The sequence below is a fragment of the Netta rufina genome (genome assembly GCF_964035555.1).
Source record: "Netta rufina genome assembly, chromosome: 9".
Taxonomy (NCBI): Eukaryota; Metazoa; Chordata; class Aves; order Anseriformes; family Anatidae; genus Netta; species Netta rufina.
The window spans coordinates 26,467,351-26,495,153 of record NC_140132.1 but is presented as its reverse complement, the minus strand read 5'-3'; the positions used below and the strand labels follow the sequence as shown (position 1 = coordinate 26,495,153).

Below are 27,803 nucleotides of genomic sequence, written 5' to 3'. Positions count from 1 at the left end.
CAGAAAAGCGAATCAGTCTTCATTGCAAACCTCCACACCGTGCAGGTCAGTCTGACCTGAGGAACTGTCTCTGAACTTCTGCATCCTCGTCAGAGGACAAACCCAGAGGAGGTGTCTGTTTCAGTGATTGCAGCAAGAATCGTATATCCCATTGCTCGGGCAAAGTCCTGTTTAGTGTTCTGGTGGCTGTATGTGGAGGGGGAGAGAGGAGGGGAATAAACCTCCATATGGAAGGCAGTAATGAAGGGTATTTATTTGATCTGTTTCAAAGCTGTTTAGTGGTTGAATGCTGAGCTCTGATGAAAGAGACAGGTGATTCCCTGAAGGCATAGCTCGTATCTGTGCTTTTTACGTCACGCTAAGCTAGCAGGCTGCTTGCACGCCTGACACTCTATATATGTGCTTTGGGAACAGCATAAAGGAGAGGCACATAAAAAAACCATTAACTCACACTGGGTGCTGCATTATGCAACCATGTGTTAATGCTTTGGAGAAATATTTTTCAACATGAATTTGTTTCAATTCTCACTGTGAAAGAAACCTTTTATCATCTGAAGTGTTCTAATTGTGAACTTATGCTGCAGAATGGACTCAAATTATAACCAGATACCTTCGGGAGCAGCTGGCAAAGGTTGCAGAGTTCTACCATGTGACATCCAGCCAAGGCAACGGCTCTGTGGTGATGCCTCAAGAGATGGAACAAGCCTTGAAGCAGTGGGAATATAATGAAAAATTGTCATTTTACATGTTTCAGGTAATACTTTAAGAAGTGAATGGATTTTTTTTTGAGGTCACTATTCTCGGGAAGTTGAATTTTAGATACTACTGGTAGTTTGTGTCATAAGACTTGCATAAATTTTAAATGCTAATTCATTTCAGAGATCTGCTAGCTGAAGAAACTTTGATTTGCTTATCGTCCTTGATTGTGATTGCAGCAATGTACTCAATTATTCTCTCACTTCCTATATTATCCCATCTTTTAAGGCTGTGTTTAATGATTGTGAGTCAGGCTGCGGTCGCTGTAGAGCACAAAGCCTTGGGTGTTTCAGTAGTGACCTGGCTGTTCAGTTCCATGGTGTTCTAGCCCATGCCCACCTTTGCAGTCTGCACGGGCCAGGGAGCTGGGACACCTGGTCCCCAGTCACACAGCCTTCAGCTGAAGACGTGTTGTGGCTTAGTGTAAGCAGAAGTCCTGCTAGACACTGACCCAAGGTCACCTGAGCTCGAGCAGTGATGGTGGTAGAAGCCTCCAAGGAAGAATGCTGCTTTGTTCCTGGAATAGAAATAACTCTGAATCCTGGTCACGGCCCCTTGTCCATGCGGATGCTGTGATGGTGGTTGGTCCTTGCATGTAAAGTGATGTATGAGCATCCTGGTAGCTGCCATGGGTAATGAGAGTTAAACCAGAAATGAAATTAAACTTGTAATTGCACACCTTCTTGTTTAGTGCTCCCAGTTAACGAGTGATGCGTTTATTTAAAATCCTTTAAGGAAGGAATGCTCGAGAGACATGAGTATTTGACATGGATACTGGATGTTTTGGAAAAAATCAGACCTACTGATGATGATCTTCTTAAGCTGTTGTTGCCGCTAATGTTGCAGGTATATGCATGGTTCAAAGCCGTGTGATTTATTGAATCAATATGAGCATGACTCATTCATGTTAAATGATTGTAATATTTGCGGTGTTAAAATCTATGTAGGGATTTTTACATAAGACATTTGGGGAAATACATTGCATGGTGCATGCTTGGAATATATAAACACCTTTAAACTTTCTAATCCTTCTTAACTTGAATTGATAGGAAGTTTCTTTCTCTGTAGCTGGTCCTGCAGGACAGATGAAATTTTTAGAGGTTGAACTACAGATTTGTATTTAGGATACTCCTTTGTAGTCCCTTTTAGTTTATGCATGTTATGTGTTAGATTGTTAATGAAAAATGAGTATGTGGAGTAGTAAACTGTTTTTTTTTTTTTTTTTAATTTCAGTATTCAGAAGAGTTTGTTCAATCAGCTTACCTATCCCGTCGCCTTGCTTACTTTTGTGCCAGACGCCTGTCGTTACTGTTAAGTGATGGTCCTACCCTTGTGGCTGCACATTCCCCTCACATGATAATTGGGCCAAGCAACCCTCCTTTGGCAGCCCCAAGTCCGACCGCGCCTGGTCCTGCGGTGAGCCCGGTACAGCTAGCCTGCTCAGATTTCCTCTCCTGCCCTCAACATCGTCCGCTGGTGTATGGACTCAGTTGTATGCTGCAGGTAGGCAAGAGCTTAGTTGCTCCTTGTTTGTGAGGCTGTAACCATTCAGCTTATTGGAGAACAGTGTGCTTCTGGGTTTGGCAAGGTGCAGTAATTGGGGTCCGGAATGCAGCTGCAGCAGGTATCGTGAGAGGACTGAGTGGGTCTGGAGGGAGCCGGAGGGTGGATCCTCAGCACTGAGGTGTGGTGGAGCCACGCGTGCTGTCTGTGTGTCTGTCCGCACCTCTGCCACGAGAGGGAGCAGCTCTGCCGGCAGGAGCGGCCAAGCCTCCGCTCTGCGATGGAGTTTCTGGTTGCAGTGAGGCTCTGTGCAGCTTCTTCTCATCACCGGTGAACCTGCTCATTTATGCCAGACCCAGTTTGTCTTTGCGGAGTGCAGCTGGACAGAAGACCTTTGAGGGTTTCCCTGCTTCCTCCAGCTTGTTGTGGCTGCTTGGTGCCTGTGCAGACTGTTCAGGTTTTGTCAGGGTTACAAGCCATTTGTTGCCTTACTAACTTTTGCAGTGTTTAGGACAGTGGGACAGAAGAAACTTCATTTGTGCTTATTGGTCAGTGATGGTAGGATTGTTAGGAGTAGTTTTTTCCTAAAAAAGGACTTGTGTGATGGTACATTTTGGAGCATTTGTGTGACTGGTGCATTTCAGTTACTTGTGGATTTTAGAATTTTGAGAGATGAATTCATTTTAATTATTTTCTTAAATGTTAGTTTTGCATACGTAGCTTCTTTCCGAAAGCTAAACAGCAAAATGACTCTTTTTCTGAAGCCCATTCGTGTTTCACAGAGGGGATCTGACTGAAAATAACCTTTGGTGATATTATTTGGTGGCATTATAAAAGCAATACAAATGGGAATTGAACATGCATGTATTTAAATACAATTCTTAATAATGGAGAAGGAAAATAACATAGTAATTTAATTTCTTCAAATGGATGTTTTAAAGTGATTGTGCATAGGCTTGTCTTTTGTTTCTTTTACTGTAACAGGCCAAAAATGATGAGAGTCTGGTGGACTCTCTTATTACTGGTATTGTTGGTCTTGTCTTTCATGTACTACTTCCATTTTATACTATTGCTTGCAGACTGTAACTCTTTGTTGCCCAAGTGCCTTGGTGTGGAATTATTCCACAAATGAAAATAAGAACATTAATCCAGGCTCACCTCTGGATTTACTTCAAGTTGCTCCATCTAGTTTACCTATGCCAGGTGGAAATTCATCATTTAATCAACAGGTAAGCTTTTTTCATTTTCTGTTTACTAAGATGTATTTTATATCCCAAAAAGTGATTTGCATTCATGAGGACTATACCTAAGTTTAGATATTTCAGTAGTTCTGCTGATGTGCTAGTGTTTGATGACCCAAGTTTCTTCAGTCAGGTACCAATTTTGTGAAAATATCTGGAATTTTATTTACATTCAGATGTTTTTTTACTTTAAGATGTAAAATGGCAAATAAGAGGAAGCTTGTCATACCATTTCTGAGATGTGACTTCTCAGACACGTTGAAAGTTGACTTCCATTGGGTTGAATCTAAGGAGCTTACATGAAAAGATATTTTATTGTACAAAATAATTTTAAAATAATGAAAGCGTTTTAGCAGAACATACTTTAGTTTGTTGTTCCCAAATGTAGGAAGTGCTGGGGAACGCTATAGGGTACCTTGCTCCTGGTGAGAAACCTGTCACCAACAGGTTTCTTCTTCAAACTTTTCACTTCAAACTTGAAGCGAAAATTGAGACTTCCTATGACCAGCTAATTAGCAACTACCTTTTTTTTTTTTTTTTTTTTTTTCTAATCAGGTTCGGGCAAAGATTTATGAAGTAGAACAGCAGATAAAACAAAGAGGTCGTGCTGTGGAGGTGCGGTGGTCTTTTGACAAGTGCCAAGAATCGACTGCAGGTAAGACAAGTCAAAATGAAGTAAATGTTGGGAGTCTTAGTGTTTGCATCTGTTCTCCTTCTTTGAGTGTAAACCTGGTGCACTATGCTTAATTCTAGTAATAGAGTTGACAGATGGATGTAATGTAATAGCCAGCCAGCATTTCTCCACAGAGTCCTCAGGTTTTGTACTTGCAATATAACATTAATATGGAAGTGTTGGGTAAAAGCTAAAAAATCAGGTTTGGGCTTGGGTACCTGCAGCTCCTGGATTACCTAGGTAAGAAATGTGTCTGAAAGAGCTTGTTTGCAGGTTAGGTAGGGTTATGTAGGACAGAGATTCTTGCTTGAAATACGTATGTAAAACATGCAAAATTAGAAAATATACATTTACTCTTTGAAGCTTGTACTTGAGCTTTCTTTTCCATGACAAAAAAAATATCTGTAGAAATCAGGCTATCGAGAGTACGAGCAGCTACCTAACAGTGAGATAAACATCAAATAAAGATTTGTATGGGCTTTTAGGCTGCTCTCTGTTTCTGGTCATTCTGTGCTTAGAGAACTTCTGTGTAGTGGTGCTATTCTTAGTGTAGGGGATTTGTTTGTTCAACTTGCTCATCTGTTGATCAACAGATGCTACCATCCATATGTGTGTTAGGGAAGTCTCAGCCTAAACTTATCGGTGGTCATTCTCACAGATGATTTGAGGGCCTCTGAACTTCAGTGTGGTACTGTGGCTCAGACTTGACTTTTGCAACTGAATTGCTTGTTGTGATTTAAACCATTAGGAGTCCAGTGTGTCAGCTTCTTCCTCTACTAGAGGACGGCAGCAACGTAAGTGGTTACAGGTAAACCTGCCAGCAGTAGTGATGTGGCCCTCCACTGCAGTCACCAAGAAATGGATTTCATGGTGGTGGCAAGTGGATGGTCCCTGCTTCTGCTGCCTCAAACAGGATCCTGTGCTGTCCTGCTGCTTATGATGGTTGTGACTGATAATACCTTAAATCCTACAGCATCTTCCTTTTTAAACTTTTTTTTTCCTCCTCTAACTCCTATATCTAGGGGTGACCATCAGCCGAGTTTTGCACACCTTAGAAGTGTTGGATCGACATTGTTTTGACAGATCAGATTCCAGCAATTCAATGGAGACTCTTTATCATAAGATTTTCTGGGCAAACCAGAATAAAGATAACCAAGAGGTAATGACCACTCTTCTCACTGTGTAATCTGTAGACAGAGAATTTTATTTTTACTTTTGAGAATTGTTTGTGTGTGTGTGTAAGTATAGACTTGATACAAAAGCTTTGTGTTTTCTTTTTTCTTTTTTTAATTATTATTCAACATTTGGTTTATTAGGACTAAGTAGTTGTTTGCTGTTATAAATTCTTCAGTGCAATATACTGTAAAACTCATTTAGGAGAATACATGTTTTTTTGGATCATCTTTTGGGTCATGAATTAAGTATTTTTTCTTTCTTTTTTTTTTTTTTTTTTTTAACACTTTTACATCTATTGTAGAAAGTTTTATATTAATGGCTTATTAAATATATTAAAATATTCTAAAATCATGTACTTTTTTTTTTTGATATTATTTATTGTTACCTGTGCTACTAAAACCATTTTCAGAGATCATAAAAATCATTATCAAAAGTCTTCAACATTTTGCTCTTTTTTTTTTTTTTTTTTCATGATGCAGATGACAGCATCATTGGGCCCATGTGGTGTAATGTCAGACTCCTGAGCTTTCTTGGAGGGTGTTTGGGGAAAAGAATAACCGGCTTTAGCAATACACTTATGAAGTAAAATTTCAAAGTGGAAAATAGTAGTGAATCTGTCATAGCTGCTTATGTTAATGTTGTAAAAACATTTTTTGCAAAGTTGTTTTTCAAATTTACCTTTTTTTTCTTTATAACTTCATGTTCTTAGTGATTGATAATCATAATGCAAGGCCCTATATTGCACAGAAACACTGCACAGTAATAGTCACTCAGTCTTATAATGACTTTTGCAACAAACAAACAGAGTATGTTGGTGGGGAGATGAGATCTCTTTGGAAATATTTCCAGACAGATATACCTGCCAACCAACTCTGCATGTGAAGCTCAGAACTGGTAGGTAGGAATGAAAGACTTGCCAGTCGGCTTTGTATTTCAAGCACGTTACTATGATCATGACAGGAAAAAATACAGCTGTCTCATGCCAGCAACAATGTTTGTGTTTGTGTTTTGAATCATCTGGGACAAGCCTTTTTTGACTGCAGAGTTCCTACATTTTCAAGTTTAGTCTTATGCAGTCCAGTTTAAAGCGCTAGAAATCTTTAGAGTTATGTGGTACTTGCAGCGTTATGCATCTCATATAGCTGTGAAATTGCTATGTACACATATATGTTATAATGTTAGCTTCTCTAACGTGTTATGTAATATACATTTCATCATAACTCATGTTAAAAAATTGGCTTCAATTTGAAATATGTTAATTGTATTGACATAGTAATTGCTAAAAATTTTTGCATAGCTCAGATTAAATCCTGGTTCTTTCAAGCTTTTGTTCCACTTTCATGTGGAAGAAATGATAACTTGCATGGTTTCTGTATTGAATTTTTTTTATCCCTTAGTCAGTTCATGCCCTGGTAAGATTTGTCCTGTGCTCTTGAAATGAAAATTGGTGTTCAATAGACTGTGTTCTGGCACTCCTTCCAACTGTTGAATTCCAGCTTCTGTCCTCCTACAGAGGTCTGTTGTGTTGGACAGCTGGTATTCAGAACAGCAGGATGAAGATTACCACTCTGTGCATTTTGAAGTACTTTATGCCTTTTGAGAGGCAGGTGATTAGATGGATTGTAGCCTTTCAGGGGCCTAAGACAAATACAGCAAGCATCTGCAAAGGTAAAATTTAAGGGTGGTGAGGAAATAGATAATGGAGAGCTGTTATATCAGACAGATGAAGTTGCTGAAAGTTCATAACACTGATGCTTGGATGCAGTCAGGATTTTTAACACACTTTTTTTTTTTTTTTTTAATGGATAGGGTTTCATATGTTTTAAGTGCTAGCTTTTTGTTTGCATCTGTTTTGGGGGTCAGCTGATGTAGTTCCGTGCTGTTGCCCTCCTACATTTGTTTTTATATCTTTTTTTTTTTTTTTTTTCCCCCTTCTTCCTACATTTCAGAAGGTTTTTCTAACTTCCAGCTACAATTGTATTTACAAACCATTTTTTTGTGTTTCAAGAGGCAGTGTTGGTAGTGAGTGTTCTGAAAAGCAAGGTAATTATTCTGTTCTGTTCTTGTTGCGGGTTGTCTGCTATTATTATGTTTGTTATGTGGTACTTCATGACCTGAGGTCGGGTTGCCTTGAAAATACCTCTGTTTTGGCTCCTGAACAGCTATCTTAAAGATGTGTTCCCTGCCTCTGGTACCAAACATCTTTATCAAGGTCTGTCTAGCTAATTTGCAGGGCTGCCTATCTTCTAATGGCATAATACTTTTACTCTGAGATGGAGAACAATGAGTAGTAAGAGAAGCATTGTCATACAAAAGTGATGTACCTATGTTTGCACAGTTGTCATGGGATATTGTAGGGAAAGCAGACAAAAAGGTTTTTAATGTATTTCTGAGAGAAGAAAACCTAACCTTGAAAGTTTCAGTTGTACCTTACTGGGTTTGGGGCTGGTATGAAACTAAACATTTAGATAATCTATAGCTTCTAAAGTCCCCTGGAGTTTTCAAGACTGTTGTTGCTTGCCTCAGGTTTAACTTTTGGCAGCCAGATGAGGTTGCCTCATGTTGCTGAATATCTGATGCTGTACTTGCTGTGTATTTTCACATTGGAGCTTTTACCATTACGTTCATGTTTATTAGTTTTGTTGTTAGCTGCTTACCTCGTGGGCAGACTGAGTGCCCGTGGCCAGCCAAGCCCTACCCGATGTTTCTGAGGCTCGCCTGCTTTCTCCAACAGGCTGCGAAGCCGCTAGATGGCAGCTTGATGTCCCGCGGGCCTGGGACCTGGCTCACGCTCTGCAAGTTGAAGTACATAAGGATGTTCCCACATGAAATGCTGTTTGTCTTTTTTTGTCTCTCTATTTCTTTCCCACTTAATAAATTTAGGATGTTTTTCCTAGGCAGAAAAGGTCATAAGTTAAGAGGTCTTGTGTGTTCTGATTTCAGATGATAACTTGTGTAAGCCCGCGAGGACTTCTGTTTTGTGAATAAGACAGCTATCTCAGGGATGTCTGCCTGCTGACGTAATTATCTAAAGCACAACATAGTTTGAAGGACAGCTATCTACTATCCCCCGTTGTGATGTGGGAATGTGTTTGGAACTTATTTCCTGTCTGTTTTTTCCTGTCGGATTGCTAAATTTTCTTGTGAAGATCGCAAGTGATGCCAGTGCTTGCATGTATCAGTGGTGCTCTCAAGTACTGGAGCAGAAGGAAGGTGACTCCTGCTACAAAGTGCTTAGGTTCTGAGTGGGTCTAAACACACACAAACGTACTCCAGATGCTGCTTTTATATGTGCTGCTGATTTCTTTGGAATCATTTTAATATACAGTTGATTGCTTCCAAGTGTTGGAGTAAAAGAAGACTTGGGGGAAGCGGCTGGAGCGAAGGAGGGTAGGTGGGTGTAGATTAGCTGCAAGGCCATGTGTCCTAGGACCTGGAGGAGTAAGGATTGCTTTGCATCCCATGGGGAGATGCGGAGGAATGATGGTGAAGGATAGAACCTGCTAACACTGGTGATGGGGCCGAGAGACCAAAATGGAGAAAGAATGCGGTGTGAGGGGCTGAGCTGTGGCTGTACATTGAGTTTGAGTGGGACAAACGGGACAGAGATGGCATACATTGAACAAAGCTCAGACTTCAAGCATCGTGCAGCAGATGGTGAAGGTGGCACACTGAAGCTATGTGAGATGTGATGTTAAATCCACGTTTTGACCGGACCTGGGACAAACCGTCCATTCTTGACCTTCTTGAGAGAGGCCACAGCAGTGATAGAAGAATCTAGTGCTTCTCCAGTGACTTGATGCTGCATTATTAAGTGGACTTGAAATAGGAGATAAGAATTACGTTGCAGTGTCTTGCAGACTGTCCCTGTGATCTAAGAATGATGGTCCTTGGATAATCACATATGAGTAGCTTGGTTTGAACCTTAACTGTAGATCCCAGCCTGGGTTTGCTCTTACGGGAGGATTTCTTACCGGTGCAGGGTGATCACCAGGCTCTGTGTGCAGACCAGGAAGCGGTGCAGACATCTGTGAGATGTTCAGCTTTTTATTCATGAAGTTCCAACTGATAAAACTTTTGCTGTGAATGTTTGGCAGCCAATAAAAGTAAAATTTCACAATTAGTATGGTAAGAACGATATTACATTGTGAACATAGTGAGTACAAAAGTACTCAAAAGACTACAAAACAAAAGTAGTACATACAAAAGATACTGACTTGCATAGAGTTTCTCAGTAGATTAAGCTGGGTAGGCGGATTTGAAATCTAGAAATCTGTGACATGGCATAAGGCAGTAAATTCACTTTCATTTTGATGGTATTGTAGAAAAACATACTGGTCTTAATTATAGCCATGAGTATTTTCCATCTGACATCTCCTCGACGCAGAATATCTCTTGTGCATTGGGGATTAGCCCTGAGGATGTTACTGTGCGGGTATCATTATGTAAAATCCTGAAGCTTCATCGATATTTGTGCTCTTGGATTGATTTTAAAGTTCAGGTCTCTGAAATCATATTTAGGTCTTGTGTTGTCTGCAACAGTCTGACTGCATAAAGTCCAACTGAATTCTTATGATGCCAAGAGTTTTTTTCATTTTAGAGTGAAAAACTCATGCTTTTAATCTTGGTTCTCACGAATGTGCTTGCTACAAACGCGGAGTTAATATTTGCCTTTCTGAGATCACTTTGTGGAAATTAAACAAACAACCAAAAAAAAACCAATACACCACCCCCTGTGTCTGTGGGAAAGGAGGTCTAACGATGCTGTTTTAGTTCGGTAAGCTAGAATTTAACAGTTTGATGCTGCCTGGGGGACCTGAATCTGAGTATGTTGGGATGCGTGACGGGTAAGAGAAACAGGATGAGCGAAATGAAATGAATTGAAATGAATCTGTAGAATCAGAATCTGTTTCCACAAACACTGAGAAAATAGAGGATGTTCTGAGCAGTCTTGCAGTGTTTTTAATAATGCAGTTAGCGTTAGTTCAGTTGCTTGAATTGCTTGGTTATCTATAACTTGTCTGTGCAGGTGTTTTCACCCTTCATTATTTCAGAAAATTCAACATAATATTCCTGCTCACTTAGGTATGAAGGGAGTTAGTACAAAACTTGCCTGAGAGGGAAAAAAAAATTCTGTGACATAAATAAGTGGCATAGTCCTTAAGAACAGTTTGTTTTTTCTTTTTACCTGACAACTACAGCGAAGTAGAGGAAGAGACCGGGGGAATGAGCGTGAGGAGCTGCCTGCCCGCGAGGGGTGAAGGGGTGCTGCGGACAGCTGGGTGCCCCGCAGGGAGCTCGGCTCCTTCAGTAAGGTGGTGGTCCGGGATTTGCAGGTTAGAAAGGCAGGCTACAGTAATAAATGTTGCCATATTGTTCCCCTTCTTTTCCTCTTTTGATTTAAAAACAGCCTCCTGGAAACCATTTATTGTCTTCTTAGAAAGCAAATTTGGAGTTTAAAAATACTGGTCTTTTTTCGTGGAGGAGTTAATTTGAAAATGCAAACCGGAATTGTGAGTCCAAATTCATTATGTAGACTTGAATAAAAAAAAAAAAGCTGGTTAGTGTTATTAAATGATAATTCTAGTACATTTGAAACAGAAATGCTCATTTCGAAACTGAACTGTATTGCCCAAAGAGGCACTCAGGTTTGTTGTTTTGTTAACCTTTTTCATGATTCAAAGACACACTGGCTTCATTGGACACGGACCTGACTTGCAAAAAGCATTTGCTTAGATCTGTGGAAAGATTTGTTTGAAGACATTTTCAAGATGTTTTGAAAATAATAGGAATATCCTTAGGAATATCCTTTGTACATACGTACGTACATAAGTGTATATCTGTACACAATATACAGTGTTATCTCACCCATATCCTCCTCAGGCACCTCTGAGGCCAGGAGAGCCGGTCTGCTACAAGCTGTAGCTTCCTTCCAGCACGAGGTGGGGTGCTGTGCCCGGTGGCAGGGCAGTGCTGTGCCCGGTGGCAGGGCAGTGCCGTCCCGCGGTGCGGCGGGCGCTTCCCGTAAGGGGCTCCCAGCGCGGTGGCGCGGCGCTGCCTGCGTGACATCTCGGAGGAGCGGTTACGACAGACGACGCTGGCATTTCCCAGCGGCAGTGAGTCACGCACCTGCTCCCCTTCTTGAGGGGTTTAAAAGAAGCGAGAGGGGATGGGGGTTTCCTCCTGCTTAGCGATTTGAGCTAGTTAGGGGATGCTACGTCATACTTTCTGCCTCCGTCACAAAAAAAATTTTGCAGTCTGAGTACTCGGCGGTGGTCTTAGCTTGAGCAAAAGTCAAACTTCATTTTTAGTAGCAACTTTTGAGTTAATAGAAAAAGCAGGGGCTAGTGGGAAAAGAGCTCTGAGTTATAAAAAGCAGTTTTAATAATACTTCTGGCTCTCTATCTCCAAGTGTATCAGAAACAACCATGTTTAATCCTTTCAGTGCTTCCCTTTATTAATAGTTGTGTTTCTTTTCCCTTTTTTTTTTTTTTAAACAAGTAACTCTGCTCATCTTCGCCCACCTTCTGCTCTACGTATAAACTGGTGGAGGTGAGACCTTTTGGTTTTCTTTGAAAAGGCTTGACTAACGACTTTCAGAAAGTTGCAGCTATTTTAAGTCATAACTATAAGACCCAGAATAGCTAAACAACGAATTTGTGAGTGAGATGTTTTCCACCACACAGCTTCTATGTGCCTAAAACAGTAGGTACGGTTCTCGGGAACTGACATTTGCAGCAATAAAAAGGCTCCCGGAGTACAGGTGTTGCTTTAAGGCCTCTCATGCGGACTTCTGTTGGGCAAGTTGCCCCGGTTGTGAGCGAGGTGCCTAAACTTGTTGAAATCGTGCTTGGAAGGTGCGTGCTGCCACACGTAGTTAATCTCTGCTGTCTGATGCCACCTTGCAGTGTTTTTGTCTCACTAGGAATGGTGAGAGGTTTGGGAATTTTGAAGAAAGGGCCTTGTCTGTGGGAGAGTTCCCTCCTGCGGCTCAGAGATCCAGGTCTCACCTGCCCGCGTCTGTTCTGTGCCCTGTCACATCTTGAGTCCTCCCTACAAAAAAATGCAGTCACCGAGCAACATGTGACCTGATCTCACTGCTTTCCTGCCCCTGAAGCTTTAAGGGTGCAAGTGTGATCTCACTGCTGCTCTTTAAGGCAATAGTTTGAGCCCTCCTGAAATGTGGTCTGCGCTTTTCCAGGCTGGAACATCTGCAGATACAAAGTCCCAAATTAGATGAATCCAGAAGCTGGTTGTTATTAAGAGGTGTTACTCACTTGCATTCTTGTCGTGTAAGTAAACATTTATAGCATCAGAGGGGAGGAAATCATGAGGTAAGCTATCGCGAGGCAGCATCAGGAGGAAGGAAGCCGAGCAGTGAAGCTGCCGCACAGGGGGCAGGAAGCGAGAGCTCCCCATGCGTGCTCAGCAGCATCACAGGCTGCTGCGGCCCCGGCTCCTGGGAGCAGCAAACCACGGGCTGTGCTCAGCAGAGCAGCGGGCGCCCAGCACAGGAGTTTCCAGCACTGGACGTTCCAGCACTTCCCTTTTTGATGCAGCTGAGCTGAGGGCTGCTTAGGAAAGTCTCACCTCTGCCTGTGTGTGAGAGGCTTGCTTACTGTGAGGTTTCCTGGATAATTCTTTACATTGCAGGGACTTGATACAGCCGTAAAATACATTTGTTATTTTCATTGTAAAGCAGATAGAAGTGTTTGATGGTTAGACACTTCAACATTACTTTTCTCAGCTGCTGCACTTGTCCCATGTTGCAAGAGCTTGATGTGTGTGAGTAGTTCTGGTGATGGTATATTGACCAAACAAAGTCTGATGGGGTTGAAATAGTTACCTGTACTCAGATAGCCTTTTTTTTATTGCTGAACATGTCAGTTCCTGAGAACCAAACCTACTGTTTTTAGGTGCTTAAAAGTTGTGTGGTTGAAATTCTTAGATGGATAAACATCTCCATGTGTTCTCTGTGTACATGAAACTGGAGAATTCGCACTGTGATTTTTTAACGTGAATAATCAGTTCTAGCCATCTGACCTGTCAGCCATCTCTGAAAACGGAGTTCTGCTTTTTACAGGCACAGAATTAGGGATTCTTTTTTATATTCCTGCGCTAGTAAATATCAGTGTTAGCTGATGACTCACTTAGAAACCGAATGAATTGACTGTACTTTCTGAACTGTAGGGCTGTCTGCCTCTTGTTGTTTGGGAAATAAATCAGTTTGTCACTTGAAACAGGTCAGTCCTTCAGCAAAATCTGACGTTCAGGTAGAACAGACAAAGAATTAATCTGTACTTAATTTGTGTAGACCTCAATGCTATCATGACCAGAGTAATTTCACGCTATTTTCTTGTGAAGTGCACAAACATCCATCCATTATTAATTTCTTTTAATGTAACTTTAATACAGACACATTGCAGTATTATGCAGAAGTAAGAGTTCGTAGCATTTCTTGAAAAAATTGAAGTATCTTCCAGCTTTACCATGGGCTTAGCTGTAAGCGAGCTGCTCCCTCGTGCAGTGGGAGCGGTCAGCTCACCGAGCACCAGCCCTGGTGGCTTCGCCTTGCAGCACTAAATGCTGCTGAGTGCAGCAGTGAGGTTAGCTGGGCAACAGACTGGCTCTCCTGGCTCACTGACAGTGTCTGAGGGAAATACTGATGTGTGCACGCAGGTATGTGTGCTTTAGTGCTGTGTGCTGGCAGTGTTTGTGCTGCGTGTTTTCCTTGGAGGAACAGCACCCTTGTTTCTCTCGAAGGGTAAATAACTGCTGGCTTTCCTCTCCTAGGATTTGATGTTTCACCAAAGAACTCAAGTCATTTTTTTAGGCCAGAACAAAAACGTGTAAGATCACTGCCGTAGCCGTTTTACCTTCAACAGAACCCTGTGTAAGCCTCCCTTTGGAGTCTCTTGTCCCCTTCTCTGTTGCCCCAGCCCAGGGAGCTCAGACCTGCAGCATTTGTGCCCCTACCCCATTGCCTCAGCTCTTGAAGGCTCTCCTGGCCTACTTTTCTGAACAGATTTGGTCCTAGGAGCATCACCTGTTCCTCACTCAAGAAAATAAGCTTCTTTGTCATTTCCAAGTGCAGTCCCCTGTAAGGAAGGAAGGGGGAGGAAGGGGGCAGGTCCTGTGCTGCCCTCCTTGGGGTGCCACAAGCCTCAGGGAATGGGCAGCCCTCGCAGGTGGTGTCTGCTTGGGGCACAGATGCACTTCTTTGTTGGCGGTGTGCTGTCTGTTGTTGGCAGAAAGGGAAAGAAGCCAGTGTGGAGATCAGACCTTTTGAAAATGCACAGTGTCCGTACTTTGGTTGTCAGCCAACTGCATCTAGCCACAGCAGAGGTGGCATTGCTGCGTGGCTTCGCTCGGGTTGGAGAGAAGCATTCCCCTTCTGCCCTCCATTGCCCACGCCCTCGTCATTTAGTGTCTCCTGTTGGGCCATTGAAATGCATTTCAGGAAATGTGTGTGTATGATGTGTGTACATGTATCCATGTGTACCCCACTTGTGTTTTGGCATATTATTGCATTTTTGTGTTTTTGAGGAGCAAGATTGCAAAGCTTTGGAGCAGTAACTTTCATGCTTGGGAGCCTGTAATTCTTAATTGCTATATAAAAAGTTTCTACTTTCTGGGGAAGCTACATTTAGCCTTTCTAATGCTTATCTGTAAAGGTAGTTTCCACTAATCCTGGAGGAGGGGAGAAATCACATCTATTTATTTTGCAGGTCTTACTTGTGTTCGATGTTCAGATATAGTAGCGAGGTTGGGCAGGAGTGAGGAAGTTCAGCAGATCCAGTTCGGTAGCACACTAGAAAAATACTTCGAAAATGTAGGTAGTTAGTGCAAACAGGGATTTGATAAACATGCAAAAGATACAAACATAATGTATAGCATAGCTCTTACTTGGTAAGGGGGGATTTTCTAAAGACTGTTCTTAAAAGGCCTGTTAGGCATGTACGGGTCAGAAGTAAGTTGAGCTTTTTGGTTGGGAGTTTTTTGACCTTGGTTATTTGATCCTCACACCTCCGGAGTTGGTGGGTTTGGTTTTGTTTTGTCTTGGTATGAGTCGGTGGTGTGCTATTCATGGTCTGGAAGTGGAGGAGGTTTGGAAGAATTGTTATAAAGAACACAAATTCTGTGTGGTTATTTTGGTTGAGAGGCTTTGTGGGATATGCTTTTCCTATTTTACCCTTTACTGTTTTGTGAAGTAACGCTATGATAAAAGACAGTTTTGATTTGAGTAGCAGCAGTGTGAAAATTGGAACTTCCCTCTTCTTCTGCTCCCTCTGCTTCTAGGTTATGTTTAATTAGAAAATATGAATGAAACAACCTTCTGCATCCATTAGTAGTAAAGAAAAAAAACAGCAGCTTTTTCCCTCCCTCAGAACACCCCTTGCTGAAAGCTGCTTGCTCATAAATAAGCCTGTTGGATGTGTAGGTGAAATGGTTTTCTTTTTGTTCTTGCACTGAACAGGTAGCCCCGAACGACGAAGCTGTGGTAACTCTACTCTGTGAATGGGCTGTAAGCTGTAAAAGGTCTGGTAAGCACAGGGCCATGGCTGTAGCCAAACTCCTGGAGAAGAGACAAGCAGAAATTGAAGCAGAAGTAAGTTCTTTCTACTTCTAGAATAGCATAAGCAGTATGCTTAAAAAGAAAGATATTTCTAAAGGAAAATCACTTTAATCTCTACTCTTTTCAATACAAAGTAAGTTTGACTGCATTTGGAACACTGGAGATTTTGTTATCATTTACAGTTTTTATATTCTAGATAAAATGAAAAAGCTGTCTACTTAGGTAAGAAATTACAGCCTTAGAGTGGTTTTATGCCTCTTTGTTTGAACTGTTTTACTTCTGTGAGCTACTTGTCCAAATAAATGGATGCCACTGTACCTGGAGTTCCTTGAAAAGTGGTGCATGCATCTCCCCTGCACACAGGTGGGTGCGTGCCTGCTTGGAGGACTTGAGGATGGCTCCAAAACAAAGACCATTTTGAGGCAAAACTTGAGTGCAATTTTCATCTTGCGTTCTGTAGAACTGCATTCATTGTCAGGGGAAATGATAATAGTTTCACTGGAGAGGCAAAACACGACAGTGATGTCTTTGATGTAAGCAGTTGTCTGTCTGTAGTGGTCCTGTTGCAGCTTGCAGGAGCTGACGATGCTTCCCTGACGTTCCAGCCCTGCACTTCAGCGTGCACGGGGCGCTGTGTCAGCCACAGCCTTGCTGCAGGTCCCTGGGCTGTCAGCACCCCGCAGCCCTGCACGGAGCAGCCTCTGCAGCCGGGCTGTGCGAGGCTTTCGCATCGTCCTCGCCTCGCCACAAACCACTGCGGGGGGAAGGGAGTTGGCGTGCTGCTGCTGCCTCCCGCCCCGGCACACGCGGCCGAGGTGTTCGCCCTGCCTGTTGCTATGCTTCTTGTCACTGACACAGACGAGAGGAGTTACCTTTTGTCTTCACTTCGGTCAAGGAAGTTCTGGATCTTAATTTGTTGTTGTTCTTATATGAAATTGTGCCATTGCAGGTGATGGTACGTGTGAGAGGTATTCCTTTTCAATAAGTAATCCAAAGTGAATAAAACACTTCAGTAATAACCTAACTGGGGTAATGGGAGAAAAGTGTCATTCTAGAGCGAGTCTGCATTTTATGGAGAGGTAGGAAGCAATCCCACATACACCTGCCTCACTTGCAAATTGTGGGAACACCGGCTGTGTTTGTGTGTGGATACATGCTGTTTTATGTATTTAACTGTGCAGAGATGTGGTGAATCTGAAGTCCTAGATGAAAAGGAATCTCTGTCTTCAGCCTCCTTGACAGGTTCCAGTCTTCCCGTTTTTCAGAATGTCCTGCTGAGGTTTTTAGACACACAGGCTCCCTCATTATGTGAGTATTAACTAACTCGTATTCCAAAGTGGGTCAGAAATGACTGTCTGCTCTCTGGCTGCTGAAGTCACTGTTTTGTTGTAGCAGGTGTTTTGCAGTTTCTGTGATGACCAGCTTGATTTTCTTATGTATTTATTTTTGGAATTTCTTACCTTGTTATAGGATTTTTCTGTGATTTTTTTTTTTTTTTTTTTTTTTCTCCACGAAAGTAAATTTGGAAGAAACAATGTTTATTTCTGTTTAGGCTGTAAAAGATTTAGGGAAATTACTTACACTACATGCATAATTAAGACCAAACACTTGCCTCTTTTTGACAAATCCACGTTCAAAGTGACTGACTTGAATATTGTGCACAAGTGTTGAAACCGAAAGCTGTTAGGTGGCAAATAGGTGGGCTGAAAAAAAAAAAAGAATCTTTGTCCATTGTAGGTTGCTCTAAGAAATGTATTGGTGTAATAAAACTGTCTGATATTGTACCTCGTGTTTCTGGTACTTGTTAATGTTTTTATTTTTATTTTTTGGTGCTCTTAAATTGAGGGGGATTTTAAGTAGTTTGAAACATGATATTGAGAACTCTCAACATCCGAAAAAGGAGAAAATTCTTAAAAAATCTGTTACAGACTCTGGAGTATTGGTGTTGCTCTATTTTCGTGTCATTGGTGACCCAAGTTTTACAAAACCATCCAAACTATTTTTGTTATTTAGACTTGTGTTTCTGATTTCCTTGTTTCAAATATGGTATCATCTTTCTTCACATGGGTAGCTCTGCGAGACAGTATATGGAGAATAGCTGGGGAACGTTTTCTTTGCTTGAAATATTCCTTGTTATTTTAGAAGACCAGAATAGTTTTGTTGTGTGATATTGTTTTTATGGTGGTTGAGATTCTTTGTCTCCAAAAATGAAAAGCATGAGACTGCTATATTTTGACTGAGGGCAAATCACTTAGTGTGTGGGGGTGTTTGTGTGATGCTCTTGTTGTGCCTTTCCGTGCATCTTGGTGGGCAGTTCAGGATGGGTAAGGTTTGCAGAGAAGAGTTCTAACTTAGAACTGGTGTGTTCTTGGGCGTACTGCTGCAACTCGTATACTGCAGTGTAATGGGAGTTTCAACAAACATGAGAGGATAGTGTGTTAGGGTGAAAATCAAAAGAATGTCTCTGTTTACCATACGTGGGGGAAAGACTAATCTAGGTCTTATTGTTTATCTGCAAATTGCCTGCTAGTTTGACAACAAATGACAATTCTAAGTAGAAATTGTTATATATTGAATTAATTTGAGCTTGTATTGCGTAATTTGCTGTAAGTGCATGTTGATGATTTAGATTTGGTAGTTTTGTAGCCGGAGGTTTTTATTGCTAAGTAGTTGTTGTGGTATAGAGCTATTTTCTGGTAACTGCAATATTGCAAACCTTCCTTTGTTATGGAACTAGTAAAATTAAATATAGCTGTGGCAAATGAAAACTTAATTTAAAAATTATATTTCTCTAGACTTTGCTTTGTCGTTGGCAAAATAACATGCAATTCTTTAAACAAGCTTTTTCCTGATGTGTGTGAACACAATTATTAGTTAAAATAAAGTACACAGAATAAATTCTTTGAAAATACTTTAAAAACTTTTGTATTAGGAATACAAAAGCACTGTAGACAAGACAGTAATATTTACCCTAGTAACAACATTTTGGAGAAGTACAGTCACTGGATTGTCTGTTTATAATCCAAAGCTTCACAATAAACTTAAATTTTCAGCACACAAGGAACGTCCATGCCCTCTTTCCCCCCTTTTTTCTTTTCACTTATTTCAAAGACAAATCGAATAAATAAACGCCAGAACATTGTGCTTAACTGCTGACCTGCCCAGCTGCAGTATGTGGATAGTGTAGGATGCTCTGGCATCCACTGCTGTCGGAGGTCCATCGTGTGCCTTGAGCAAACGTGCAGGTTGTATGTCACTACTTGGGAAGTGATTCATTCTGCAGAGGCAATGATAAATCTGTCCGGGATGGCTGAGACACTTTTATCAGGCCTCTAGAACTTTAAAATGAATTTGCAGGGGTTTGTGAGTTGGGTAGCTGAGAAACAGATATTTATATGTTGAAATTACAGTCCTTTTTTTTTGGTTTTTGAATAGCTGACCCAAATAGTGATCATGAGAAGACAGAGTTTGTGAATTTGGTGCTGCTGTTTTCTGAATTCACTCGACATGATGTTTTCTCCCATGATGCGTACATGTGCACTTTAATATCACGTGGAGACTTGTCAATCACTGCAACTGCTAGATCACGTTCACCTAATGGGGAAACTGTGGATGAACACTATTCTAAGGATCATGACATGAAAATGGAGGTAATGCTTCATGTTATTTCCCCCATGTTTGGTACTCAGTTTCATAAAATGTAGGTTTTTCACTAAAGCATTACTATTTCAGATGTGAGTTTTTGGTGTTTTTTTTTTTTTTTTTTTTTCTTTCTTCTGTTTTTACTTTTTTTTTTTTTTTTTTCAATCTATCTCTTTATCTCTCTCACTTAGAGAAAACTGAAAGTGATTTGTTGGCTTCACTTTTGTATGTAACTTAAGTTTCGCAGTTTTGGTGCTAATGTGCTGAGCTGTCAGTTCTCTAGTGATCTGAGTAACTCAGGACAAACTAAAAGATATAATGTAGGCTTCTGAATTTACCAGTGGAAAAACTTACTTGCAGGTGTGCTTTAGTGAAGAGTAGAGAGAGCTTTAAACAGGTGGAATCACCAGTAAGCCTGGGGTAAGCCCCACTGCCCTGTGTTGTGCGGGATGTGCGGCTATGAACAGTTCCCAGCCTGATAATCTGCTTGCAGATATGAGGAGCTTACTGTGTGCTGAACAGCCATGAACTGACGAGCATAAAGTGAAACCTCATGATTCCAACATGCACAGTCCATGTGCAATCCTGAGTCTTCCGTCAGATGAGCAGTTCTTAATCTTTTCTAAAATGAATTGAAGAGGAAGATGACTTTAAAATCCAGTCCATGGACCACATTTGTACTTGTGTGATAAGATGCAGCCTGTTGTTCTGCTACACAGTCCTTGTGGAGCTTGTGGCCAGCTAAAGTGTTCGCTCATTTATTTTTCATTTCATGTGTACATCTATTTTGCAGGTCTCGTGGCCAAATCTGTGCTAAGATGTAGGGGGTTTCTCCAAGTTGCTTTTCATGGTACAACAAAACAGCAAATAAATCTGGGGCAGGTGCAAGAGTCTGCCTCCTGTTTTATAGGTATCGTTGGGAGCAGAACTGCACGTGGAGATATACTGAAGTTTTGTTTCCCCTTCAGCTCCTGCTCTTTTCTATCCTTTTGTGGATTTAGGCTTGAGATTGAAATTCACTTTTGTGAATCAAGGTTTTCATAAATATTTAAAAATAGTTACCTGAAAACTTCCTACCATCAGTACTTTTTCCTTGATTCTTATAGGTGGAATGCTCGCGTTTACCTGTGATCAGTCGAATAGGTCTTCAATAAAATGTAACTGATGCTTGTTTTTCTCTCCGACAATTATTAGGATCATAGTATTATGGAACATATGGGCATTGACTCAGGAACCACTAGTATTTTTGATGATGTAGACAAGAGTGACTTTAAGGCAGATTTTGGTTCGGAATTTCCAGTAGGTTTAACTTTCAACTTTCTGCATGCCTTCGATGCCTGTGTCTGCTGCTTGCTGTTGTCACTGAGAACGCCTCTCTGTGCCCCTAGCACCACCTCGCTTCTTCCATCAACAGCCAGTGTCATTTGGAGCCAGTGCCTGATGCATTCTGGCGGTGCATGACCTTCTTTCTGTACATCTCTGCTGTGTGACAACTGCATTGCTTTACTGTGTGTCCCCTAGCTGTCCACGTGCACGCATGTGCACGTAAACACACATATGCACACACTATCCTCTCTTCTTTGCTTTCCTCTGCTCCCCAGCATATTCAGAGTACAGTTAAGCATGAAGAAATATGCAGATACACCCACGTCTTTAACATTGAGGGGCCCCAATTGATACCTTTTGCTTTTCAAGTGACTCTTCTGTCTTTGCTCTGTCTTCCAAGTCTGTTTCCTCCTCTTCTTTTCCTAACTGTTAGCCTGATTCTGGATTACTCTTGAATCTCCTAGTTTCTTCCTTTGCATTGGTCCTCGTTCTGCATTGCATGGACTCCTGTGCTCAGACCTGTTGGTGCATATCCAGTTGCAGGATATTGAGACCCCTGTTTTCTCCTAACATCTGTCATATTGATGGCTTCACGCATATCCATGCCTGCCTACAATGTCTCTTGTCTTCTGCCACATTCCACTTCACCCTTCTCATTCTGTTCCCTCAATCACCGGACTGTCTCATTGTATTTTCCATGTCACAACAGCATAAGTGTGGAAATTGCTCTGAATTGTAATATGCTTTCTTTTCCTGACTGAATACTGCTAGTTTAAAACTTGTCTAGCAACAGTGAGCTATGCACAGAGATATAACATGTACGTATCTGATTATATTTCAGGCTAGATTACCGTTTCCCTTGCTTTGTCTGTCTTTGAAAAAACACTCAAATATTTGTAAAGTTAAGTAAGCAAGAACAAAATTGTATCTCTGGAATTGATGAATTTCAGAAGTTAGAGGTTACACTTATCTTAAATGTTTGTTTTACATGACTTAGATTTTTTCTCCGATGCCTGGGGAGTCTTGTGAGAATATGAACTCTTCTTTAGACAGAAGAATTTCAGTTACCAGTGAGAAGTCGGTGAAGAGGGAAAGACTCAGAGAACTGATTTTTCCATCCAATTATGACCTCCTTCGCCACTTGCAATACGCAACGCATTTCCCTATACCACTGGTGAGTGTATTCTCTTTGTGCGCGTAATGGTACTGCCTGATGTGATGGCAAAGCGTTTAAAGAAAGAACTCACTGCATAGAGAGCTGAGTGACCTTTGTCTGAAGGGCTTCCAGGTGGCTCACATGAGGCTATTTCTGCCCATGTGCACGTGTTGTGTGCTGCAGGATGGCTTTAGTACAGCATACAGGAATCTTTATTTTATCCAGAGGACGTTAACTGGAAAAATGCGTAAGAGGCATAATAATATATGCTGACTTACTAGAGTAAGGAGACAAGTACCACATTGCAAACACCGTGTTCCGGGGTTTAATGAAACTTTGCTAAAAAGAAAATTCGATAGTTGGACAAATGGATGAATAGCAGCATATCCGAAGGGAGAAGCTCTGGAATGTAAGGGGTGGAATGGTGTTGATTCCTCCCACCCACTCCCTGTTGTTTGCAGTATGGATTTTTGTCTGCTGCTGTTATTCTATTTGTGAGCTGTTGGGAACTGAATAAAGCCCCATGATTAACATTCTAGATATCAAACCCTCGTTTGGTTGTTTTTTATTTATTCATTTATTTATTTTTGTCATGTTTTCAACTCCACTGGAAAAAGCGCCCAAATACTGAAGAATCCTGGAACTAGAATGTATCTGCTTGGTGGTGATGATGGTTATTTTGAAACAGCGATAACTTTTTAACAGTATTAAATCCTACCAGTAAAGGAAGTGTCAGCTGAGTGTATGATGTGATAACCACAGTTTTCTTTGCTTTAATTTTCCTCCTCTACAGAGTTTGAGTTATGAGTCGTTGCAGATGAATTGTTGTTAGGAGAATACTGAGTGAGATGTTTCTGTTACGGCCAGTTTTGAGTGCTTGCTTAAAGTTTAATTTATATTTTGCACATTTTAAGGATTTGAAAAATGTAAATTGATTGTTTTTGTTTCTGAAATATTTTTGGTTTACAGATGAAGCTAATCCAGGTAGTTAGGCTTTGCCTATCTAAATTGATTTTTGACTTTAATTATTGACTATTTTATATATGCATTTTTTTAAGTGTTTGTAAAATACATTATTAATACACTTAGTTGCTGCTTTATACATCTGCTTTATACATTGTTATAAATACAACAAGCTAAGAGAGCACTGTATATTTATGCTTATTTTGTATTTTCATTTTAAAATTTCCTTGAATTTTCTGTAATAATGTGTTGTTAGCTTTTTTTTCATACTCATTGAAGTAGCAGCAAAGGAAGGCAGTGGAAGTTGATAAGAACAATAAATTTATTTTATTTATGAAAACTGCAGGTGAAATGTAAGCGAATACACTATTTTCTAAACAGTTCAGCTTAAAATTGCTTTCCAGAATAAGTAATACTCTTAAAAACGCTTTTAGGTTAATTTTATCTATGAAGAGCTGTGCAGGTAATGAATTCCTCTTTAAAAAAAATATCTTTACTTCATTGCACCAAGTCATTTAATGTAGTATGCAATATTTTACTTAGGGTGAGTTCAGGTGTTTACCGTAAATAATTAGAATGTATATTTGAGTATGAAAAAAATTATTCTGAAATGTTGCTGATTCTTCATAGGTTGTCACTGGTACATGGAAATATTTCTGAAAAGCAGTATCAAACGTTCTTCTAGTTCAGACCTACCATGTAAATGTATAACAAAGCAATTGTTACTGTTATTCAAGTTTTTTCCTTCTGCCAACACCAGTGTTGTTGATCCTGGTAGCCATGCTTCCAATAGCACAGTCACTGTTTATATCCTGTACTTGCACACAGTTTCCACGTAGTTCAGAATCCGTATGTCTGCACCTGCTGTTTGTTTCTGTGTTCTGTCTCTTCATCTGTGAAAGCCTTTGTCTCTTTGGGTGCTATGAAAGTCTCAGTAACTTTCAATTTGAATGAATTGGAAAGGTGATAATACAGAATAGGGTCAAAACAGAGGTTTGATACTGCAAACAGCAAGGTAGATTCTTTTGCTTGAAAGAGCGTTTGCTTCAGAGAGCAGTTGGTTATGGCATCATTCTGGCTCAAAGTGTAGGGAATGCGAACGATGTGGTATGGAACAAAACACAGTATGTAGCCTGCTGTTACAAGCAGTATGTTGATCAGGGCCTTCTTCACATTCGCGTAACTCTCACTGTATTTGTTTCTGTAGAGTTGTCTAACAACAAGGAAATTGGAAATCAGTATCACAGCTGAAAAGTTCAGGAATATTGCTGTACATACAAAATTTGTAAACACGTGCCAGTCTCTTCCAAATTTTGTTTTGAAATCAATGCACCCTGCATTGGGCCTTTCTTCAATGGTTTTTATTGGAATAGCCATGTTGGGCACTGTTATAAGGAGAACCATTGTCCATACAACTGCAGACAACATCTTGGCAAATCCAGGCTCTTGAATGCGGTAGATCTTACAACTGTGCATTAGCTGAAGGCAACGATCCATGCTCACAAATCCCAAGAATATAATTGATAAATACATGTTCAGGTAGATGAAACAGGCTGTAACTTGACAATGGAATATTCTCAGTTTCCAGGACGCAACTCCTAGGTCAACAATTATCTTCACTGGCAATGCCAATGTCAACAGAAAGTCTGCCGTTAAGAGGTTAGTTAAGTAGATGCTCATGCACTTCTGTTTTTGACCTTTTTGTGTGAATGCCCATAGTGCAAAACAACTCCCCAGAAAACCCATTAGAAAAATTAAGTAGTAAAAATAGGTGAAAGGTTCCATTTCTGTTTTGATATAGCATTGCGAAACGTTTGACATGGTAAACTTCTTGTGCGCGTTGGTTTTGTTGTCAGGAGATATCAAGAACCTACAAAAAAACAAGACGTCAACTTTTCCTGACCAACAGTAGTAGTTATTTGAGAATTTTGCTTGAATAATTTCATGAAAAAAAATGCAGTCAGGAAGAAATATTTTTCTCACTATTCATGCTACTTCGCAGATGTTTGAGAGCTTTGTTGTTATCAGAAATGTCTAGAAATGTACGAGGATTTGTTCATGACAGCATATAGACTTCTGAGAAAAATTTTTACGAGAGCAGTCTTGTATGCTTGCTTCAAAAAAAATACAAAAAGAAAGCTGCTAATCTGTTTAAGCATCTGATTAATAATCATTGCTGTAACCTTTGTAACTCTGGAACAGTTTGAACTACATCTAAAACTAGTAATGTTTGTAGCAGTCTCGCTAAAAAAAAAAAAGTGTATGAGGAGTTTTGAAGTTAATATACTGTCAAACTGATATGCAGAAGTGTTAGCCAGATGACCAAACTGTTCTCAGCAGTTCTAAGTTTTTGCCAATTGCTGTCTCTCTTCCTACTTGAACAGAGGGTAAATTAACTGCATATTTTAATGACACCTTTAGAAAAAGCTTATTTGAAAGAAGTAGCTATTAAATAATTTTGCCTACATCATTTTTAGGCTCAGTAGAAATTATTGGGAAGAAAAGTAGAAAATTATGGTGGTATTTTTTTTTTTTAAAAACTAAATCTACTACTCCCCAGCCAAGTTCTGTTTTGGTTTGCTCTGCTGCCTGAGTGCTGCCCAGAATGTCAGCTGGGATGGAGGTATGTTTGTTAGCATTTCCTGGAACTAAGAACAATGCATTTATGTCTTGCATAGCCTAAAACTGCAACACTTTATATTTCACTGTATTGTTTCAGATATTAACATACAAGTGAACTACTGCATCTGCGTATTTATTTTCTGCTGTAAAATACGTATCCAGATGTATGGTAATTTCTGTTACAGTTTACATAAGCACAAATGATTACAAACACTCCAGTGGTTTAAAATAGAGGAAAAAAGTAGTTTGTGCCTTGTAATTAGCTTTCTGCAGGTGGCCTCTATTGTCCTAAAACCCAGAACAGAATCGTGTGAAGTTTTGGTGTGCGCAGTGCAGGTGAGGGGCAGGCAGCGCTCTCTGGCCCGCTGGGCTTGATGCTCTGCTCCCGCGCGGGGGTCTGGGGTCTGCTGTGCTCACGGTGCGGCCTCTGCCAGGCTCGGGGGTGGCATCGTGCCTGCCGACGGGCAGCCCCGCGGGCTGAACCCCGAAACGGGCTGGGATTTGAGCCTGCAGGCGTACAGCATGGCCGCTGCCAAGTAACGCTGCCTGCGGGTGGAGCACGGGCTGGAGAGCTGAGTGCTCGAACCTGACTTTCGATGCGGTTGGCAGAGCTGATCTCAAGCTGTATATTTACATAGACTAGGGAGACTGGAACAAAGGCTGAAAGCACATACCTGGCTTACTGCTCTCTGGGGTCTCCGGGGCATCAGGCTATTAATGCTCGGTGTCTCTCTGCGACTGTTTGCTCATAGTCCAATAGCATGTTAATCTTTTCCCCTTGCTGCCTCTACTGGTGTTTTTTGAATGCGTCTGTGGTTTTTAAATGTGCTGATTGACGCAATTAAAACCAGCATTCAAATAGCTAAACCACGTGGAAGTTACCTAGAAGAGAGGTGTCAGAAAGACGTAAGTGTTCGTGGAACAACCCAGGGGTGCCTTTGTTGCTTCCTTTCTCTAGTGCGGGCGTCGGGGCAGGCGGCAGCTCCCTGCCCGTGGCCGTGGCCGGGTGCTGTGCCCAGAGTGGTGGCAGAAGGGTGCTGCGGGACGAGCCGGGAGAGCGCAGCCCTGGGACCCGTGGCAAGGAGAGCCGCAGTTTGGAGCGTGCGTTTGTGGCTTTTGGAGTGTAAGGAAGACGGTCACAGTTGCTTTCTCTGTCTGCATTAGAGAGCTGATGGTGAATAGTCCCTTAAACTTGTTGATATCTGCAGACCTGAAGGCAGTGACATTTTCACTCCTCTGCTAACTTCAAGCCTGAAACTTTCAATGTCTGTTTGTTTGCTTTATGTACGGGTGACGAGATGTTTATGGTTGGGTCTGCCTCAGTATGTGGACTCTTTCCTGTAGTCCTTAGAACTGCCTCAGGGTACAGATTGGTCCCAGGTTCTTGAACTGGGACTTCAGATGTGTGACACCCTCTGGACTCCATCTTTTCTTTTTTAAAAAATAACAAAAACCTGTCTTTCCTTCTAATATGTAAGACTTAGACTTAAATTCTATGGCCGATCAGGGACAGAGGCGTATGGATTTTGCAGTGTCATAGGTCATCATTCATTATTTTCTTGAATCCAAGCTTTGGAAATCTCATGCGTGTTTTTTCTAGAGTTGTAAACTAATTTACAGATTTAACAGCGTGTAGGGATTATTTCTGTTAAAAATTAAAATTCTGAACGTTTGGACATTTGCCGGAAGCAATTAAAATATATATCCCCAATGTACTATTTTTATTTAAGGGAAGTGCTTTTACTTCTTTACCCACCTTCCTTACCTTTTTTTTTTTTTTTTTTTTTTCTTTAAACCAAGCTAGGAGGGCTGAGGTACTGACTACAATACTGAAAAAGCAACATTAGCACTCTGTTGTAGTTGAGAATCCACAGGAATTTACAAGTCATGTACCATAGCCTTGTGAAAAAACAAGTTAAGAATGTCTGGTTTTAGGTTTAGTCATAAGTTGAAAGTTCAGACCATATTTGTTGAGATGTTTGCAAAGCTTCATAATCTGGAATGATCCTGTGTTCAGTTTTGAGCAAACGTGAACTAATTTTATGGTGTTACGCTCACCATGCAAAGCCAATCTTTGCATAGTTTTATTTATTTTTAACTTGAAATGCAGGATTCAGTCTTTTTTTTTTTTTTTTTTTCCTCAGTCAGGCCAAATATCACTCAGAAATG

The 27,803-nt window shown here is 40.9% G+C and overlaps 2 protein-coding genes across 2 annotated transcripts in view; one reads left to right on the top strand and one right to left on the bottom strand.

Moving 5' to 3' along the window:
- The window catches only part of MED12L (mediator complex subunit 12L), a gene marked incomplete at its 5' end in the record, with an annotated part of 132,282 nt that overhangs the window by 9,788 nt on the left and 94,691 nt on the right, over nucleotides 1-27,803 (top strand). Inside the window, 11 exons of the mRNA XM_084292392.1 lie at nucleotides 585-754; nucleotides 1,492-1,602; nucleotides 1,990-2,259; nucleotides 3,339-3,488; nucleotides 4,056-4,155; nucleotides 5,196-5,332; nucleotides 15,827-15,958; nucleotides 17,107-17,233; nucleotides 19,361-19,575; nucleotides 20,762-20,866; nucleotides 21,891-22,067. Of these exons, the coding sequence (XP_084148518.1) occupies nucleotides 585-754; nucleotides 1,492-1,602; nucleotides 1,990-2,259; nucleotides 3,339-3,488; nucleotides 4,056-4,155; nucleotides 5,196-5,332; nucleotides 15,827-15,958; nucleotides 17,107-17,233; nucleotides 19,361-19,575; nucleotides 20,762-20,866; nucleotides 21,891-22,067 (1,694 nt within the window). The remainder of the gene's footprint in view (nucleotides 1-584; nucleotides 755-1,491; nucleotides 1,603-1,989; nucleotides 2,260-3,338; nucleotides 3,489-4,055; nucleotides 4,156-5,195; nucleotides 5,333-15,826; nucleotides 15,959-17,106; nucleotides 17,234-19,360; nucleotides 19,576-20,761; nucleotides 20,867-21,890; nucleotides 22,068-27,803) is intronic.
- GPR171 (G protein-coupled receptor 171) lies at nucleotides 23,853-26,422 on the bottom strand (the record flags this gene model as incomplete). The annotated part of the gene is made up of 2 exons (XM_084292091.1): nucleotides 26,309-26,422; nucleotides 23,853-24,882 (listed from the first exon to the last, which is right to left on the bottom strand). The coding sequence occupies exon 2, from the start codon at nucleotides 24,831-24,833 to the stop codon at nucleotides 23,853-23,855; it is 981 nt and encodes a 326-aa protein (XP_084148217.1). The 5' UTR covers nucleotides 24,834-24,882; nucleotides 26,309-26,422.